Source organism: Canis lupus, chromosome 27 (genome assembly GCF_048164855.1).
Source record: "Canis lupus baileyi chromosome 27, mCanLup2.hap1, whole genome shotgun sequence".
NCBI lineage: Eukaryota > Metazoa > Chordata > Mammalia > Carnivora > Canidae > Canis > Canis lupus.
This window is the reverse complement of record NC_132864.1, coordinates 24,118,640-24,135,508: the sequence shown is the minus strand read 5'-3', so window position 1 is coordinate 24,135,508 and position 16,869 is coordinate 24,118,640. Positions and strand designations below refer to the sequence as shown.

Genomic DNA, 16,869 nt, shown 5'->3' with positions numbered 1-16,869 from the left:
CTCTGAATACTGACTTAACCAAAGCTGTGATAAACTCTATATTGGGAAAAGAGAAGAAGGAATATGCGTACATAAAAGATTTGTAGTGACTGGGGGTGGTGGTAGTACATGAGCTAAATTTTAATTCTCTGTACACCAGTAGATAATATTGAAAACTGAAATGAATAGCGTAAGAAATACGAAAGTAAACAGAACTGTTGAAAGAATTAACAGAGAAGGAGCGCCTGGATGGCTCAGTTGACTAAGCGTCCAACTCCTGATTTTGGCTCAGATCATGATCTCAGGGTTGTGAGACTGAGCCCTACATCGGGCTCTGCATTTGGCGTGGAGGCTGCTAGAGATTCTCCCCATCCCTTACCTGCCCCCTCAAATAAATAATAAATAAAATCTTCAAAAAAAAAATTAATGGAGCAAAAAAGTATGATGTGTATACATTTCCTCAACAAACAAAAATGAATTAAAAATACTAACCTAAAGGCTGTAGACTCTCAGGGTAGAGGTGGTATGTGTAAACAATAGCTCCTCAAGGAGGTAGGCAGTATGGGTACTGCTCCAGTGGAGGGCCAGACATGTGGCCTGACATAAGAGCCTCAGGTATACAGATCCAATTCCTATGACAACCTGAAGGGACTCTTCTGATTCTCTGCCATGTTAGAACTTGGCTTGAAATAAATGGCTGCTGGCTATATCCAGAAGCATTTTGGTTTTACAGGGATTTTACTATCATGACTTGATCCCAATGGTCCTTCCCGAGGTCCACCTGAGGAGTGAGGGGTGTCTGATTCTACAGAGATTATATGAGGCTCCCAATGACAACTGGTTGGGTAAGAGTAAGTCCTGAGATGTGTCCAGAAAACTGATTAGGTTTTATACCCCATACTGAAGAGTTTCGATATACAATATAATGGCCCAACATGACAGCGACTGAAAGCCAGAGTGGCCTAAGCATTACAGGGAAGCCTCTAAAGAGTCACTGACCAGAGAAGACAGAAGCTCCAGGGTTACTTGTGAACTCTTACATCTCAATAAAGTAGGAACTGCCCCCATTTTGTAGAGGAAGAAAATGAGGAGAGCAATTGGGCCTGATACCTCCCAACTCTTACAGGGAAAAAAGGGTGATACCTACTTGTAAGGCTGCCTGGCATTCTTCCACCAGGCCCTGGACCAGGTAGTACTTGGCTTCTGCCAGCAGCTCCTCAATCTCCCGGCGGCTCTCAGGCAAGGGGACCGCCCCGTCACGAAGGTAGTTGAGTATTGTACCAAAGTGTTTCCCACACCGGTCAATAAGGATCCAGCCTGTAGTGGGAGGAGAAAGGGGGGCCTAGTCACATAGGCACTCCTCTCTTGGAAGGTGCTGAGGACAAATGGGGTGTCTCTTGGCCCCCTCCACCTCCCAGGGAAGAGCAGGACCACAGAGTGGGGAGCAGCACCACCTGCCCAGCCATCAGCAAAAGGCTGACTAAGCCCTGCCTGGGAAGCACTGCAATGGTCTCCAGGCCACAACCACAGACTCGGTTGGTCTCAGGCTCTTTTGGATGCCAGAACCTCTGAGGCCTAAAAGTGTGTTTCTAAAATATCCTCAAAAATCCCTTAGACATCCCAAAAGTACACTACACTTGGATAAAATGGGTCCAAATGACCACACAACTCAATGGTAGGGGAAAAGCTTGAGGTAAAAATATCTACTCTCCCTCTTTCTACAGTGCTTTATTTAGATTTCCAAATAACAGAGCCACTTCTAAGGAGGCAGAAGACTGCAACCTCTGGCTCCCAAGGGGGATCCCTGACACTCACCAATACCACCCCAGGATGTTCCATCTTTAACTCCCCCAAATAAGTACTTACTGGCTAGTGACAGCCACTGGAGAGAAGACGGTAAACCAGAAAGAACTTGTCCTAGGCAGTTCAGTTTAGCATGGGGAGATGGAATTTGTTTTCATTAACTATGGGAAAATGTGTCAACTGCTGAGCCCTTTAGCTTCTTGATGACCTCTCCATTTGGGGGGACTGGGCTGCTATACCTCCACTAGGGATCTCCAAGTTTTTACAATTCCTCTTCAGAAATGCCAATATTATGGGGGGGGGGGGGTGTTACTTGTAGGAGGAAACAATACTAGAGCCTGAGAAGTGGAGGGACATAAAAGGAGAGGTAGGGATGAGGCAAAGACCTGGTATGTCTTGAGATGACAGGAGGCTTCAGAAAGAAGCCAGGTTGTAGAGAAGTACCCCCTCCCCCAGGCCAGTAGGGCAACCCCAGCGAGGGGCTTCCCCAGGTCTCCTGTCCCCTGGGGTCAGGTGAGAGGATACGAAGGCACAGTGCATTTAGGTTTAAACAGGAATCCGTAATTTTATTCCCTCTTTCCTTGTCCATTGCTCAGTTTGGGAGAAGGGGCCCACACTTACACTTTTAACACCATGATGTTCTGCCCCAAGTCCTCCGCAGAATCCCAGACTCTGGCTCAGACACAAAACCCGAGAGCAGCAAAGACACCTCTTTCATATCCAGAGTCACAAGGCCATCCACTGCCCCCTTCCCCAATCCAGCCTTGACAAGATGTTCTCAGGGTTATAGGGCAATATATTTATTTGGTATTTACAACAATCACTAGGAGTTTTGTGAGGCCATTTCGATACTCCCATCCTACAAACTCCTCAGCCCATGGCTCCTGGACCATTGGTTAAATGTCTGGGCTTGTCTCTCCAGAGGCTTTCACTTGGTACTTCCACAGTGCTATGGCTTCCTGAGTACAGTGGGAAGAGTAATTCCCAGTGTGGCAAACACAATGCAAATGCGTGGCCTGAAGTCAAACTCTGGTTTCAAGGAAGGAAGAGGCCTTCACAACCATGGTAAATCACACCACCCTGACAGTGACTGCTGGACCTTATCCCACTGCTTTTTTCTACATTTGAGATAATCAAGTATGGATGGAGTATCTGTCATGTAGCTCAGATGCCCAAAGGGGTCCTTAGCAAGCAACATAAATGAGTATAGATGGGTCTGGGCCCAGAGGCTGACTAGAGAGAGCACGTGCCCTGCTCCTGGGAGATAGGAGATGGAGAGGCTCTTCTCAATTCAGCCAAGAACTGCTGGGCAGGAATGTGGGCCTAGGGCTGCATGAGATTTTGATATTCCAAAGAGAAGCCAGAAATGCAGATTTCTCCGGGAAACCTCCTGATTTTTAAACAGTGGTAAACCAAGAGGTCATCAATCCATTCTAGGCCAAAGAAAACCCATCTGCAGGGCACCCTGGGCATACAGACCAGCATTTTGCGACCTTTCTGCTACCCTGGATCAAGTACTTTTCTTCCAATGAGTGGACAAGGTGTGGAAGGACCATAATATCTTCCCAACTATTCTTTTAGAAGGAGGCTCAGTCCCCTGCACCGTCCACAGATAACAGAGCCTCAGAGAGGTTCAGGGACCACTGAACCTGGAAAGTTGGAAAGGCAGAACTGGACCACAAAAAGCAAGTAAGAAATTCACAGGAAAGCTCCTTCCACCAGAACTGAGAAGACGAGTAGAGCCTCAGTCTTCAGAGGAATGGCAACCTTAATTTAACTCAGCAACCCGGGGAAGAAAATGTCCATGTTCCACCTTTGATGCATGGATAAATTAGCTGCTCAGAAAGAGCAGGAGCCCCTGAAATCAATTATCCAAGTGACAGTCCAGAGTTTCCATAAACGAATAGGCAGACCGTGACATTGGGCTCCAGCTCAAGAATGCTGTCAGGAAATGCTTGCGGTGAAGGAATCATATTTTAGACAAATAAGGGCAAAGGAGCCGGCGGGCTCGCCAGGAGGTTTCAATTAGCATTCTGATTTTAAAATATTTCAGTTGCTTTCAAAGCCGGAATCGACCCCTTTGAAACAGCTCAAACGCCTAGCATGTAGGAAAGCAAATGGAAGTTAAGCCGCTCCTTGCTTGTGGAGAGCCTGTCCCACTGCCACGGAGCATGCAGGCTTTTTCAGAAGTCTACACAAGTCAGGGCAGCCTGGTGTCTGGTGGCCCATTGGCAAGGCTGAAGAGCATAAGAGGCAGGCACAGCCCTGGAGGCTCTGGAATGGTCTGGGAGGTGCCACACAACCCAGTGGTTAAGAGCAAGGGCCTATATTAGAAATCCAGTTCTGCTGCTTTCTTGCTGGATGACATGGGTGCTGCACCAAACCTCTCTGTCCACCAGTTTCCTCTCCTAAAACTCATACCCCTGAGGGCTGGCACAAAGGCATGATGAGAGAATGTACGGGACACACAGCATAACTCCTAAGGTTTATTGGCAGCACTCAAATGAGGTCTTTGATAATGAGCCCTTCCCACATCTCTTCATCATCAGTGGAGAACAGAGTGGCGGCAGTGTCCAGAAGGGGCACATTCCAGCCCTCAGGAGAGCCTGAGTGGCTTTCAGGGTACCCCAGAGAAGGCTTCTCTCAGGGACAGGGGACTGGGCCACAAGGCTTGCCCTCTCCCAGCCCCTTTCCCTGCCTCCACTTCCATGGACAGGGCAGCAGGGGCTTCATGGACCTCTCTTTAGCATCCCAAGATTTTTATCCTCTATTTCTGTTCGTAAGTCACCAGAGGTGCTTGTTACAAATTCAATTCTAGGAAACTGCCTCATTTTGATTCCAGAGAATCAGAATCTCTGGGGCAGGGCTTCTCAGCCTCGGCACTACTGACATTTTGAACCAGATCATTCTTTGTTACGTAGGGCCTATCCAGTGCATTGTGTGGTATTTAGCAGCATCCCTGGCCACTACCCACTAGGGGCCTGCAGCATTCCCACCCCCAAACCGTGACAACCAGAAATGTCTCTGGACATTGCCAAACGTCTCCTGGAGGTCAAAATCATCCCTGGTTGAGCACCAATGAGGTAGATCAAAGACCTAAATGTAAAAAATAAACAATGTAAAAACTTTAAGGTATTAAAAAAATACCATTAAAAAAGCTTTAACAAGTCAGACTGGGAGAAAATATTTACAACATAAAATCACAAGAAATGGATCCAGAATATATACTTTTATAAAGCAAGAAGATGATAAAGGAAAACAGGAAAATGTGTAAATAAGATGCAATCACGCAGCTCTATGATGAAACACAAATGACAAGAAGATACTTAACACACTAGAAATTAGGAAATGTTAAATAAAACCACAGAGTACTAGATCATAACCATCAGATTGGCAATAATCAGAAAGTTTGTCAGTGCCCAGTGTTGGCACAAATTCAGACCATGTGGGGAGCATAAACAGGGACAACAGCTAATACTAACCAAGCCACGGATGTCATCCTGGAATCCTCTCCTGGGAATAACTCCCAGACTCCCAGACTCTCTGCCATAGAGAAGCTCATATATCCCGGAGAGTGCTCAAGAAAGGTAATATTCCAAACAGTGAACACTGGAAGCAATCTAAACAACCATCACCAGAATATAGATCCATAAACTACAGTATATTCCCAGAATGGAACACTTAGCAGGAATGTTTGACCTAGATGATTCCATCTCACAAGCATAAAGCTGTGAAAGCAAAGAGATGACAATGTTACATCATTTACACAATGTTGGAAAACACACCAATGACACATTGTTTAGGGGCAGAAACAGTATAGCAAAAGTAATTCACTGGCAGATTCAAATCAGCGGTTTTCACCACTGGACACACATTAGAGTCTCCTGCAGAGCTCCTGAAAGTCCTAATGCCCCTTAGAGCTAGCTTTCTGGGAGGTGAGAGTGTTGGGGAGAAGCCAGGCATCAATCTTGAAATTCCAACTGAGTCATTACACCATGGACATTGAAATTCACTTGGTGACCCCCAAGGTCAGGCAAGTGGTTAACTTCTGGAAGGGAGAGAGGCAAAGAATGTAAAGAGAGGCGCCATCAGCCCAGGTAGCATTTTATTCCTTGTCTGAGTGGGGGTGATGTGGAGAACAAAGGCAAAAGAAATGCAGAAAAAAATGAAATCTCTTTACAACTTTCAACTCATTGACAAGCTGACCTGAGACAGGCAGTGACCTTCCTCCAGGAACTCAACTGCTTCTCTATTAATACTTTGCTAGGGACAATAAGCAACTTGACATTAGCCTGACCTCCAGGATCATCTTTAACATATAAAAATCCCTTTGGAAAGTTGCTTTATCTCTACCCCTCTCCTTCCTTCCCCCTCCCCCATTATATGTGGGCAGTCATCCTCCAAACATAAGGCCCACTGAAAGATACCTGAAGAGTCTCATGACTAAGGGTTAAGCAGATAGTAGTAAATGACCTTAACAGCAGCTAGCTCCTCAAGGTCCTGGAAATCTTGCTTCCAAATTCCTTAGAGACTTCTGCTACCCCTAACCCCTCCAAACTTGAAAGTAGATAACCAGCTACTCCTCACAACCCTGGAGCAGCTCTTTCTGCCCCTGGGGTCCTGTCCCTGTGGCTTTAATAAAAGCCACCTTGGGATCCCTGGGTGGCGCAGCGGTTTGGCACCTGCCTTTGGCCCAGGGTGCGATCCTGGAGACCCGGGATCGAATCCCACGTCGGGCTCCCGGTACATGGAGCCTGCTTCTCCCTCTGCCTATGTCTCTGCCTCTCTCTCTCTCTCTGTGACTATCATTAAAAAAAAAAAAAAAAAAGCCACCTTTTTTGCACCAAAGATGCCCCAAGAATTCTTTTTGACCATTCGCTCCCAGCCCCAACATTTCACAACAGGGGCACAAGGGAGTTTGTTTTATTCATCACATTTTAAAAGCTCCCAATGTATTCAGAATTTTACAGAAGAGTGCATTCCGATTTAAGCAGGAAGTATGGAGATCTTGGGGAAACCACCAGGTACTACAGTTTCTCACATACTACACTGACTTCCCCACTGGATTTCAAGGGAATGTGTGCTGATAATAAGATCAGTGACTCTCTTCTTTAATCTGGTTCACTCATACTCCCTCATTCCAGAAACATTAGCAAGAGACCAGAAACGGAGAGTGGGGGGTGGAAAAGCACTGTACCAAAGAGTAGGGATGAAACAGGCAACTACAGGTGAGTACTGAGGCAAAACTCTTATTAGGGAAGGTGCCTCCTCAATCCATGCGACAAGGAATCAGGCAAAAATTCCAGTATTATAGGGACTGCACCTTTCGGGGGGCGGCGGGGTGGGGAAGTCCACGAAAGGACTCCCTAGAAAAGTCATCCTTCAGGAGTAAGGTACAAGTGTAGAGACTCATCCCCAAGGCCAAATGGGCCACTTCTCCCCAAGACACTGCTAAGATCTGCTTGCTTCTCCAGCACCCCCATAGCGCCCCTCCCTCCACCTTGACACTCCACCAGACAGGCCGCAGCAGGAGTGAGCAGTCCCCACAGACCGAAGTCTCCCAAGTCTTCTAACTGCCAGGCACTCCCATTAAGAACAGTGATAAACTGAGCTGTTAGAAATCCCTGAAGGATGCCCGAGAAATCCACTGCTTCTGGGGTGAGGTCTGGGGCCCAGGGTGGGTGGCAGATTCTCTTCTGCTCCATGCCCTCCTGCCTGTTTGCCTTTTGTACTGTGTGTGTCCAATCTGTGAGCAGGGAAGTTGACAGTAAGTGGGTTTGGGGCCCCGGCTCTGGCCCAGGGAAATAGTTACAGCTAAGAGTATGTGGCATTTAATTTAGACTCATTTATCACTTACTGGTAATGGGACAGGAGCCTTGGTTCTCCAAGAGCTCAGCCCCCAAGCCAGGTTCTCCCATTGCTGTATCCGCTTGCCTCGTGGAGGTGCACTTGCTATTCTGGCCCGTTTGTGGCAAACATCACTGCAGAGCACAGTAAAGCCCAGGGTGCAGCTGTGACAAGCAGGACATTTACACTAATTTGTAGATCTGAGGGTGTATGTGAGAGAGCACTCAGGCCACCAGGTCAGGCTGTGCGGCATACTCACCATGGGCCAATGGGATCGGGCTGCCTGGCACAGTATGGGCTGGAAGACCAGACACAAAGCTGGCAGTTGACCCATAAGGCTGATGCACTCAGGCAACATGACCTGGGGGCTGAGCCCTTGGAGAACCAAGGCCTGCCCAGAGTAAGAGCCACTAAGCCCTGGGCTCAGTAGCTGCTTCCCCCCATCCCCCACCAGCTTTCAAAAAGGATCTTTCACTTACTGAAAGGTAGCAACAGTACCACCCCTAGTAGGGTCAAAATGAAGGGTAAAAACCACTCATAAAATGCAGCATGGTGAGCTTTTCACGACAGGCTGGGGCTCTAGCGGAGCCCTGTGAAAACGGCCAAGGTCAGAGTGCCAAAGACAGCCTTTCTTCCCTGGCGGTACCAGGGGTCCAGGGGTCCTGGCGGCACCACTGGGAACAGGACAACCTCCAGTAGCTGTTCAGAAGCCCAAGCAGGACCCCTGGTACCATCCCTGTGTCCTTCCACTAGGGGGCGGAAGAGATTGAGGACCAGCTCTTCCTCCGTATGGCATCAAGCCAGCAAGGGCTTCAAGGAGATGAGGCTCCAACTTTGCTTCCAAAGGGACTCCGCCGCTTTTCCTAAGCCCCACCAGAGACTGGGTAGGGCTGAAGAAAAGCTACAACAATCCTGGGTTCTCAGATAAGGTCTGTTTCCTTCTGCATCTGGGGCACTATTGTCTCCGTCTCTACAAATACTCCTCAGCGATGCTGGGTGTGGCTCTGCAACGGGGATCCTCCCACTCATAAAACACTCTGCTTTCTGGGTGAGACACACAGAAGGAAGCGCTGGGGCACAAACCTCATTTATCTGATGTTTGGCCAGAAATCCAAGTTCTCAGGAAGCCCAGGGAAGCAGAACCTCAAGCCCCACAGCCAGGTCTTGTCAAGGACGCCGAGGGAAACACCCTAACTAGTGCACAGCTCAGGCTTTAGGTCTGCAATCCCACCTGCTTGTGTCAAAACTCGCCCACCTTTCCAGGAACCAACGTCACATGGAAGGCAGAGGCATTAGCACGACAGTCAACCTCAGAAACAGGTAAGGCAGGGTGCAGCCAGGCTGTGATCTGGCCAGGTCTTAAGCAATCGCAGGCCAAAGTAGTAAAGGATGGTGCCATCTTTAAACCTCACATGACCTGCCCTGTCAACCCAGCCAGGCAAGAATGTCCCCCTTGCCAAGTGCTCTCAGATTATTCCAGGTGGGTAGAAAGCAGTTACGGTAAGATCATTTAAAAAAATTCTTTGCCTTTCACAAACGTGACTTCCCAGAAGAAAACGGAAAGAAACATGCACTAAATGTACGTGTATCGAATCCCACACTAACAGCCCCATGAGGTGGGTATCCCTGTACCAATCTCACCTCATTAGGAGCACCAGCTACCACACAGGAAGTTGAGACTTAAGTCCAGCTCTGTGAGCTTTTGTCAGGTCACCATCCCGAGAGGACAAGAGAAAACATTCATGTCTGTCTGTCTGTTTCTCTCTCTTATTTCACTCCAAAGTCACAGAACCATCACTGAGAACTGGCAGGAGACCAACCAGGGCAGCTAGTCCAGCCACCACTTCACAGAGCTGAGGCCCAGAGGAATGGGCAAGTGACTTCCTCAAAGTCCCAGGGCAAATTGACAACTAAGTCAAGACTATGAGGGGATCCCTGGGTGGCTCAGCGCTTTAGCGCCTGCCTTTGGCCCAGGGCGCGATCCTGGAGTCCCACGTCGGGCTCCTGGCATGGAGCCTGCTTCTCCCTCTGCCTGTGTCTCTGCCTCTCTATGTCGATAATAAATAAATCAATAAATCTATAAATCTATCTATCTATCTTTAAAAAAATAATAAATAAGTCAAGACTATGAGTCCCCACCCAGGTAACTTCAACTCCTCTTCACGTCTCGGCCTTTATGTCACTCTATCAGGGAAACCCTCCTTTACGATATCCCCTCATTTGGATCTGGTATCCCAGTTCCTCACTCTGAAGGCTCCCTGAGAGCACATTTTCTCAGGAAATCTGTACGTATGTGGACAATTGCTCATGTAATGTTGGCCTTCTGGAACTAGAAGGAAGTCCTCAACCACAAACGCATCCTCAGAGCCTGGAGGGTAACCTTACCTTCACTGTCAGTGAGTACTTCCATGCGCCCGCTGAACATGGCTTTCAGCATGGTGTCCTGCTTGGTCAGTGTCTGCATGGTGGTGTAGTAGAGGGCCCCGCCCACATTCAGCTTTACGTACTTGGAGCTGGGACTCGTGCCCTTGAAGGAAGTGGTGCGGGTAGCAGCCGCTGGCACCGCTGAGCTCACCACACTTTCTCCTGACATCTCTTCCTGCCAGTGGAGAAGACACAGGGTCACCAGGGTCACAGCACCAGGCCTGCTTTACCTTTTAGCCTGTGGGCTGAATCTGGCCTCCAGATGTGTTTTGCCTGGCACAAGTATATACCGCATTTAAAACTTATAGATGGCTGCCAAGGTTGACAACACAAGAAGAGTTCACACACACACAAAACCCCCAAAAAACAAAACAAAACAAAAGCCCAAAACCTGGCTTCTCTGAACATCAGAGGTCAACTAGGCCACCAGGGTGCCCACAACTGGTGGGAACTGGGTATTGGCTGCCCCAAACCCACCCAGATAGCCTCATATGCTGACCTCACCTGCTGACCCTGCAAGCACAAGTTTACCACTAACTCTTGTGCTGTGAGGACTTCCCTTCTGCATGTTCCACACATAAGCGAACACCTGGATGCATCCTAAAGCAGCTTAAAGCACTGCCCGGGTCTCTCTCAGTTTCCTTGTCATGCACCACTCACCAGCTGAATTCCAGATGAAATAAACTTTTATATAAATTGAGTGGGATCCCAACTACCACTCCTAATCCTTCCTGTAGGGGTAGGGGGAGGTTTCTCAGGACTACATGACAGACATTAAAAACCCTTGGAAGCAATTTACTGCAAAATTATAGACTTCCTGTACTAGTGCCACCCAAAACAGCAAGATCTGAGGACAGTCTCCTTAATGGCACTGCCAGTTCTGTGTCCATCACAAAGCAATGGACATATTATCTGACTTAAGCAGGCTTAGGAAAGGAGATTGGTAGCTGGTACCTATGTACTCAAAGAGAATGTTTCTTTTATAGGTAAAATTCTATGGCTGGAGAAGATGTCCCAGAAGTGGGCTGATTCTTTACAACTCAGGCAGAGTTGTACAGAGGTAGCAGCCCCCTGACAGCTAGGGACGTGGCCTGGCACTCTTTTCGGGGCTGTATGTTTACCACTGAACACAGACGATTCATATAGCACGTCACCATCTGCCAAGGCTACTCAGTGCCTGATGGATCAAGACATAAACAGGACTACTCCATAATTATGTCTGAGTACAGACTAAAACAAGAACATTGCCCAAACATCACCATATCCTGACCAATTTGACTCACTGTCGCTTCTTTAAGTTAGAGCTTTAGCCCCATTCCATTCTCCCCACTTTCAACATAGGAATTACGAGACCCAATCACAGAATTAACCCTTCTTCCTGACAGCATTCAGTACAGTGCAAAACCTCACTTCCCTGAATCCTCCCCAAAATCATACAAGGCAAGCCCCAATCCCTCTGAGATCCCCCAGGGTTCTCCCTCATTGTCACAAGGAAATAAACCCAACTTTGACTATCAGCATGCTCCTGCAGGTTTTGACAGCACACAACTTTAAAAAACTATACCCTGACCCTGAGAAAGGATTTCTTTTTTAAAGATTTTTTTAAAAATATTTTTAAAAATTTATCTGAGACAGCAAGAGAGAGCACGAGCGAGGGATAGAGCAGAGGGAGAGGGAATAGCAGGCTCCCCACTGAGCAGGGAGGGCAACATGGGCTCTGGAGGAGCCTAGGGCAGACACCCAATCACCTGAGCCATACAGGCACCCCAAGGATTGTTTTTTAAATTCTCTACGCCTATCTTGCTTGGATATCCCACAATTAATATGTATTACATTTATAACGGGTAAACACAAAAGTTATTTTTCAATGGGCGAAGGGACTAATGCTGTCCATCGTTCGGTAATAGAGGCAAGAGCCAACCCTCCTCTCGATCTTCATCCACCCAAAAGAGCCGCCTGGAAATCATCCACTAGGGGACTCATGTCAGGGCCCTGCAGGATGGCACAGGAAGAATGGGCTCCTGGAAAGAAAAGTATTTTCTCAAAACAGTGTTCTTGCTTCATCAAGTGACTATATCCCAAGAAGGTACATTTTTCAAAAGCTCAAGCTTAACTCACCTGGGCTGTGACCGAATGCCAGAAATAGAAGGTGTAATAAAAAAGCAGTGCCCCCTCCCTTCCAGTGTTCCTTTGAAATCAGTCCCCAGAAACCCTGCACTAATGATTATCACCAACCATCCCCCTGCCCCAGAAATACTCTGTCCATGGGATGACAGAAGTAGCTGGAGAGAAGAAAGAGTTTCTCAAAACTTTAAATACCTAGGGAAGGGGAGGAACGTGAAGGCTTACAGGTGTGAGGCTTGGGGGTTTTTCAGTTAGGGAAAACTGCTCCAAAATGTAAATACTTTTTAAAGCACCCTTTCAGATCTAAATTTACACAAAAATACGTGTTTTGGGAAATGGTCTAGCATTTTGTAAGGCACCTATGAAACAAAAAAGGCATGAAGTATACTCCAATGTACTTTTACTTTCCAATACCTTTTTAAAGTTAACTTGCATGCAACAGAGTATATGCACAAAGTGCACAATTTGAGGAGTTTTGGCCAGTATATGCATCCGTGTAACCACCACTCTAATCAAAATAGAGAACATTTTCATGGTTCCAGAAAGCCCCTGGATGCCCTCTTCACAGAAGGCACCATCATCTCTACGACCACATACAACATTTAAAATCCAAACAATGCTAGAACACCGCCATCGTTATTTCCAGCTTGTAGATTTGTGGGTTTTTTGTTGTTGTTGTTTTTTAAAAGATTTTTATTTATTTACTCATGAGAGACAGAGAGAGAGAGAGAGAGAGAGAGAGAGAGAGAGAGGCAGAGACATAGAGAGAGAAGCAGGCTCTACGCAGGAGCCCAATGCAGGACTCGATCCCGGGTCTCCAGGATTACACCCTGGGCCGGAGGCAGGTGCCAAACCACTAAGCTACCCAGGCGTCCCTGGCTTGTAGATTTGGATAGCACATCCCAGAGTTGTTCCCAAAGTGCACTGGCACTGGAGGTGGGTCAGTGACAGAGCAAGGACATGGGCAGGTCCTGTCTGGGCTTGAGCCCATCATTTTCCCAACATTCGTACTTGAGATATACAGAGCTGGAATACATAAATTGAGAAAGGAGTGCCCCATCCCTCCTTCTTCATCAAGTACAAAACAAGCTTTGAAAAGAGATGGGCAGCAATGTGTGGCTAAGAGTTTAGGTTTGCAAGTCAGATCTGAGTTTAAGTGCCCAGTCCTGCCATTGACTGACCAGTTGTGGGAATCTAGGCAAATCATCTGAGTCTAGCCCTGTCTAGGGGGACAACAGCAGTGTCTCCCTCTCAGGACTGCTCTGAGGGATGCCACAGAGTACTCAGCATGGCTTCTGGCTTACAGCAGCAAAGACTCACGTTATGATTATTCAAGAATGCTCTCAAAGTCTCCAATTATCTTTTCTCTGAAGACCATTTCCAACTCTACAGACACCCACCAGAATCGCTAAGAGATAAAGCAGAAACCATCTTGATCTAGCTTGAGACTCCAGAATAGGCAAAGAAAGCTCTGAACCTTTCTGGAGCCCACCCTTCTAAAGGTCAATACTGGGAATGGTCTTTGGTTGAAAGGTAGTCTGACTGTTCATGTCTCTGAGCCCGTATTGCACTGAGCTAAGGACACAAAGCAGCAGACACTAAGTCTCCCCAGCACATCTCTCTACAGAAGACTCCTCAGCCACTGCTACCAGGATCCTGCTTTTTTTTCACTTGTTTCAAAGTTTTGATTTCATCATTAATGGGGTTGGGGAGGTGAGGCAGGAGAGAGCAAAACTGGTTACAAAAAACAAAGATAAAATTAATACTTGAGGTATTGGTTATGGATTCTATTCAATCTGAAAATTTTAATCCAGTTAGATCTCCCCTGAGTATCCTATTGCTGACTCTAAACAGTGGCTCTCCCCTTAAAAACAAAAAAACCTGACATCAGAGTCCTATTCACGTAAATTCTGATGTTAGCTAATCTAGGGGTATGGCTTGAGCAACAGAAATTTTTTTAACTCCCCTAGGTGATTCCAACATGCAGCCAAAATTGCAGCCCACCACTGTAAATAGTTCTGTACACCTATTCACTTCATCATCTTGAAGAAGCTCCCCCAACCTCCTGTTCTATTGGCCCAGTGAATTCCTGACCACACATAAAACTAAACCAGAGCATCATAAATAAAAGCCAGCCCCTATTTCACAGCCTCAGAGCCACAGACAGGAAACAACTGTATACATGCTTAAAAAATAAAAATCAGCCCAAGGAAGAAAAGTGTTGACTTGAAAAGAGGCTCAGGCAAGTATAATAGGAGAAAAAGACACCACTCCCCTCACCCTTGGGTGTTTTCCATACAGCTCTCTGTGGAAACTGTCTCCATTGTGTGTTGGGGGAGACGTGTGTATGGAAGGTTGGATCAGAAGTCTGAAGAACCTAGGCTAGTCTCAGTTCCACCACTTCCTGTGTGAGGTTCAAACAAGTGTTTTGAGTCTCTGTTTCCTACCTTGTGAAACGAAGGTAAAGCCATAATCTTCATAAGAACCTTCAGGGAATGAATGTTTGAATACTTGGTACCTGGCCCTTAGTGCAGTTTCCCCTCTGTCCCTCAAACTTAAGACCAGAGGTCCCAGCCTGGCTGTATTACAGTCACCTGGATGCATGTAAAAGTACCAATGCCTGGGCTTCACCCCAGGCTAATTAATCAGAATCAGAGGGGGAGGGAGCAGCTCAGCTGTATTTAAGAAGTTCATGGGGGCACATGGGTGGCCCAGTGGTTGAGCATCTGCCTTTGGTTCAGGTTGTGACATGGGAGTCCCATGTCAGTCTCCCAATATAGAGTCTGCTTCTCCCTCTGTGTGTCTCTCATTAATAGACAAAATCTTAAAAAAAAAAAAAAAAAGAAAAAAAAAAAAAGGCAGCTCTTCAGGTGATCTAAGATGTGGTCCCAGCTAAGAGTCACAGAGCTAAGGTGCTCCTTTAACCAGCTTGATCTAAGAGTCACTGCCTTTTAGCTAATTATAAAACTTCCCCAAACTAAGGGCATTTCCACAACTCAGGAAAATCTGCTGTTCCACTTCAACCAAACTGCATTAAATCAGCCACATAACCGTGGCATTATTTTGCATCCAAAATTTGTTTACGGGGCCACTACTGCTATTTCCAATTGTTCTGCTAAATTACTTTCCCTCCCTCTGTGTATCATGCAAACTATTGGCCTATTTCTCCCAGGGGATCCAGCGAGGAAGACGTCACCAATCCCACTTTTTAGGGGAGAAAAATGAAGAATCAGAACTACAAGGTTTCTCTGACTCAGGCTCCCTTCATTACATAGCCCAAATCAAGAAATCATTAATCTCCCATTAACAGGGCGTGTTAAAACAGATTGAGGGGTCCAACCCCCAGACTGATTCAGTGGTCAGTGATAAGGCTTGAAAAATCTGGTCATTTCTAGGACACGTGGGTGACTCAGTGGTTGAGCGTCTGCCTGGTTGTGTTGATCTGTGGCTCCCCTAAGAGGAGCCAGCTTCTCCCTCTGCCTGTGTCTCTCATGAATAACTGGATGAATGGATGGATGGAAGGAAGGAAAGAAGGCAGGCAGGCAGGCAGGCAGGAGATTTGGCCGTTTCTAACGAGTTGCCAGGTGATTCTGCAGCTGCTACTGCCAGTCTGGAGGTCAGTTTAAGAACTGCTGGTTTAATGCCTCCTTCCCTGCAGGTGGTCCTTATTTTGCATAAGATGCAGCAAAATCAGATACAGGTTGGCTAAGTCGTCTTCGGCAGTGTTCCAAGAGGCAAAGGAGTAAGAGAGCTAGGCTAGACTTTGGTCATTCCCAGCCAGGGCCAAAGAGCCATTTCGGGAACAGACCCTTCAAGGATCACACGCCTGCAGAACCCTTCCGACCGCTGGTGACAGCCGGAGATCCGTTCTGAACTCCTTAGGTGTGGCCGCTTCGGGCTCGGACGGAAGTGACTGGAGAGGGACCAAGGCGCGGGCTGAAGGCGCTGGCCTCCGAGGCCAAGGTCCCTGGAGCTCAGGCCCCCGCCATCCCTCCCCTCTATCTCTTCCCTGCTCTCCCCCAAACACGCCCTCGTGTTCAGAAGCACCTGGAAGCTCCTTCTCCAGTTTCCCCGGAACCGAGAGGCTGCAGCCACAACTTCCAAAGACCCCCCCCCCCAACGCTTCGCCCCAAGGAATCCCACGCCGCTCTCTAAACCTAACCGTTCTCTTGCGCAGCGCCCTCCCACCCTCACTTTCCACCCCAGAGTCCATCTTCGACAACCCCTCTTTGTTCTCTCCACATTCACCGACCCAACGGGTCCTCAAGACTCGAGAGACCCCCCCAGCTCACCCACACGTATCTACTCCCCCAAGCCCAGATGCTCTACCCGAGCCCCAACAGCCAGGGGCACCGCCCCCGTCACTCACCACAGCCCTTCCCCCACCCCGACCCCCCCCCCGCCCCATCGGCCTCTCCCTTTTCGCGACGGCCCCTCCTCGCGACCCACCCCTCCTTGGCTCCTTCCCTCTCCGCTCTGCTGCTGCCGGGCTCTCGCGGCCGCCCAGAGCCCCCCGTTAGTGGGCACCGCCCTCCCTACCATGAAAAGTCGGAGGACGCAGGAGTCTCCAAACTCGGACTGAGAGGCAGGAAACACCCAGCTCGCGCAAGCGGGGGGCAGAGGCGGGCCCGGGGCGGGAACTTCCGCTGCGCCAGCGCGCTTCCGCCCCGCAGAGCGCGCCTTCGTAAAGGG

At 48.1% G+C, this 16,869-nt stretch overlaps 1 protein-coding gene across 4 annotated transcripts in view; it reads right to left on the bottom strand.

Moving 5' to 3' along the window:
• Window positions 1-16,869, bottom strand: part of KCTD10 (potassium channel tetramerization domain containing 10) — a 27,803-nt gene extending 10,934 nt beyond the window's left edge. For 2 of the 4 annotated variants that reach the window (XM_072802909.1, XM_072802910.1), the window contains exons 1-3: window positions 16,717-16,855; window positions 10,015-10,228; window positions 1,127-1,296 (exon numbers count right to left, since the gene is read on the bottom strand). In XM_072802909.1, coding sequence (XP_072659010.1) covers window positions 1,127-1,296; window positions 10,015-10,228; window positions 16,717-16,719 — 387 coding nt within the window. In that variant the 5' untranslated portion in view covers window positions 16,720-16,855. Of the gene's footprint in view, window positions 1-1,126; window positions 1,297-10,014; window positions 10,229-16,626 lie in introns of all 4 variants that reach the window. The other 2 variants (XM_072802911.1, XM_072802908.1) reach the window with 2 other exon arrangements.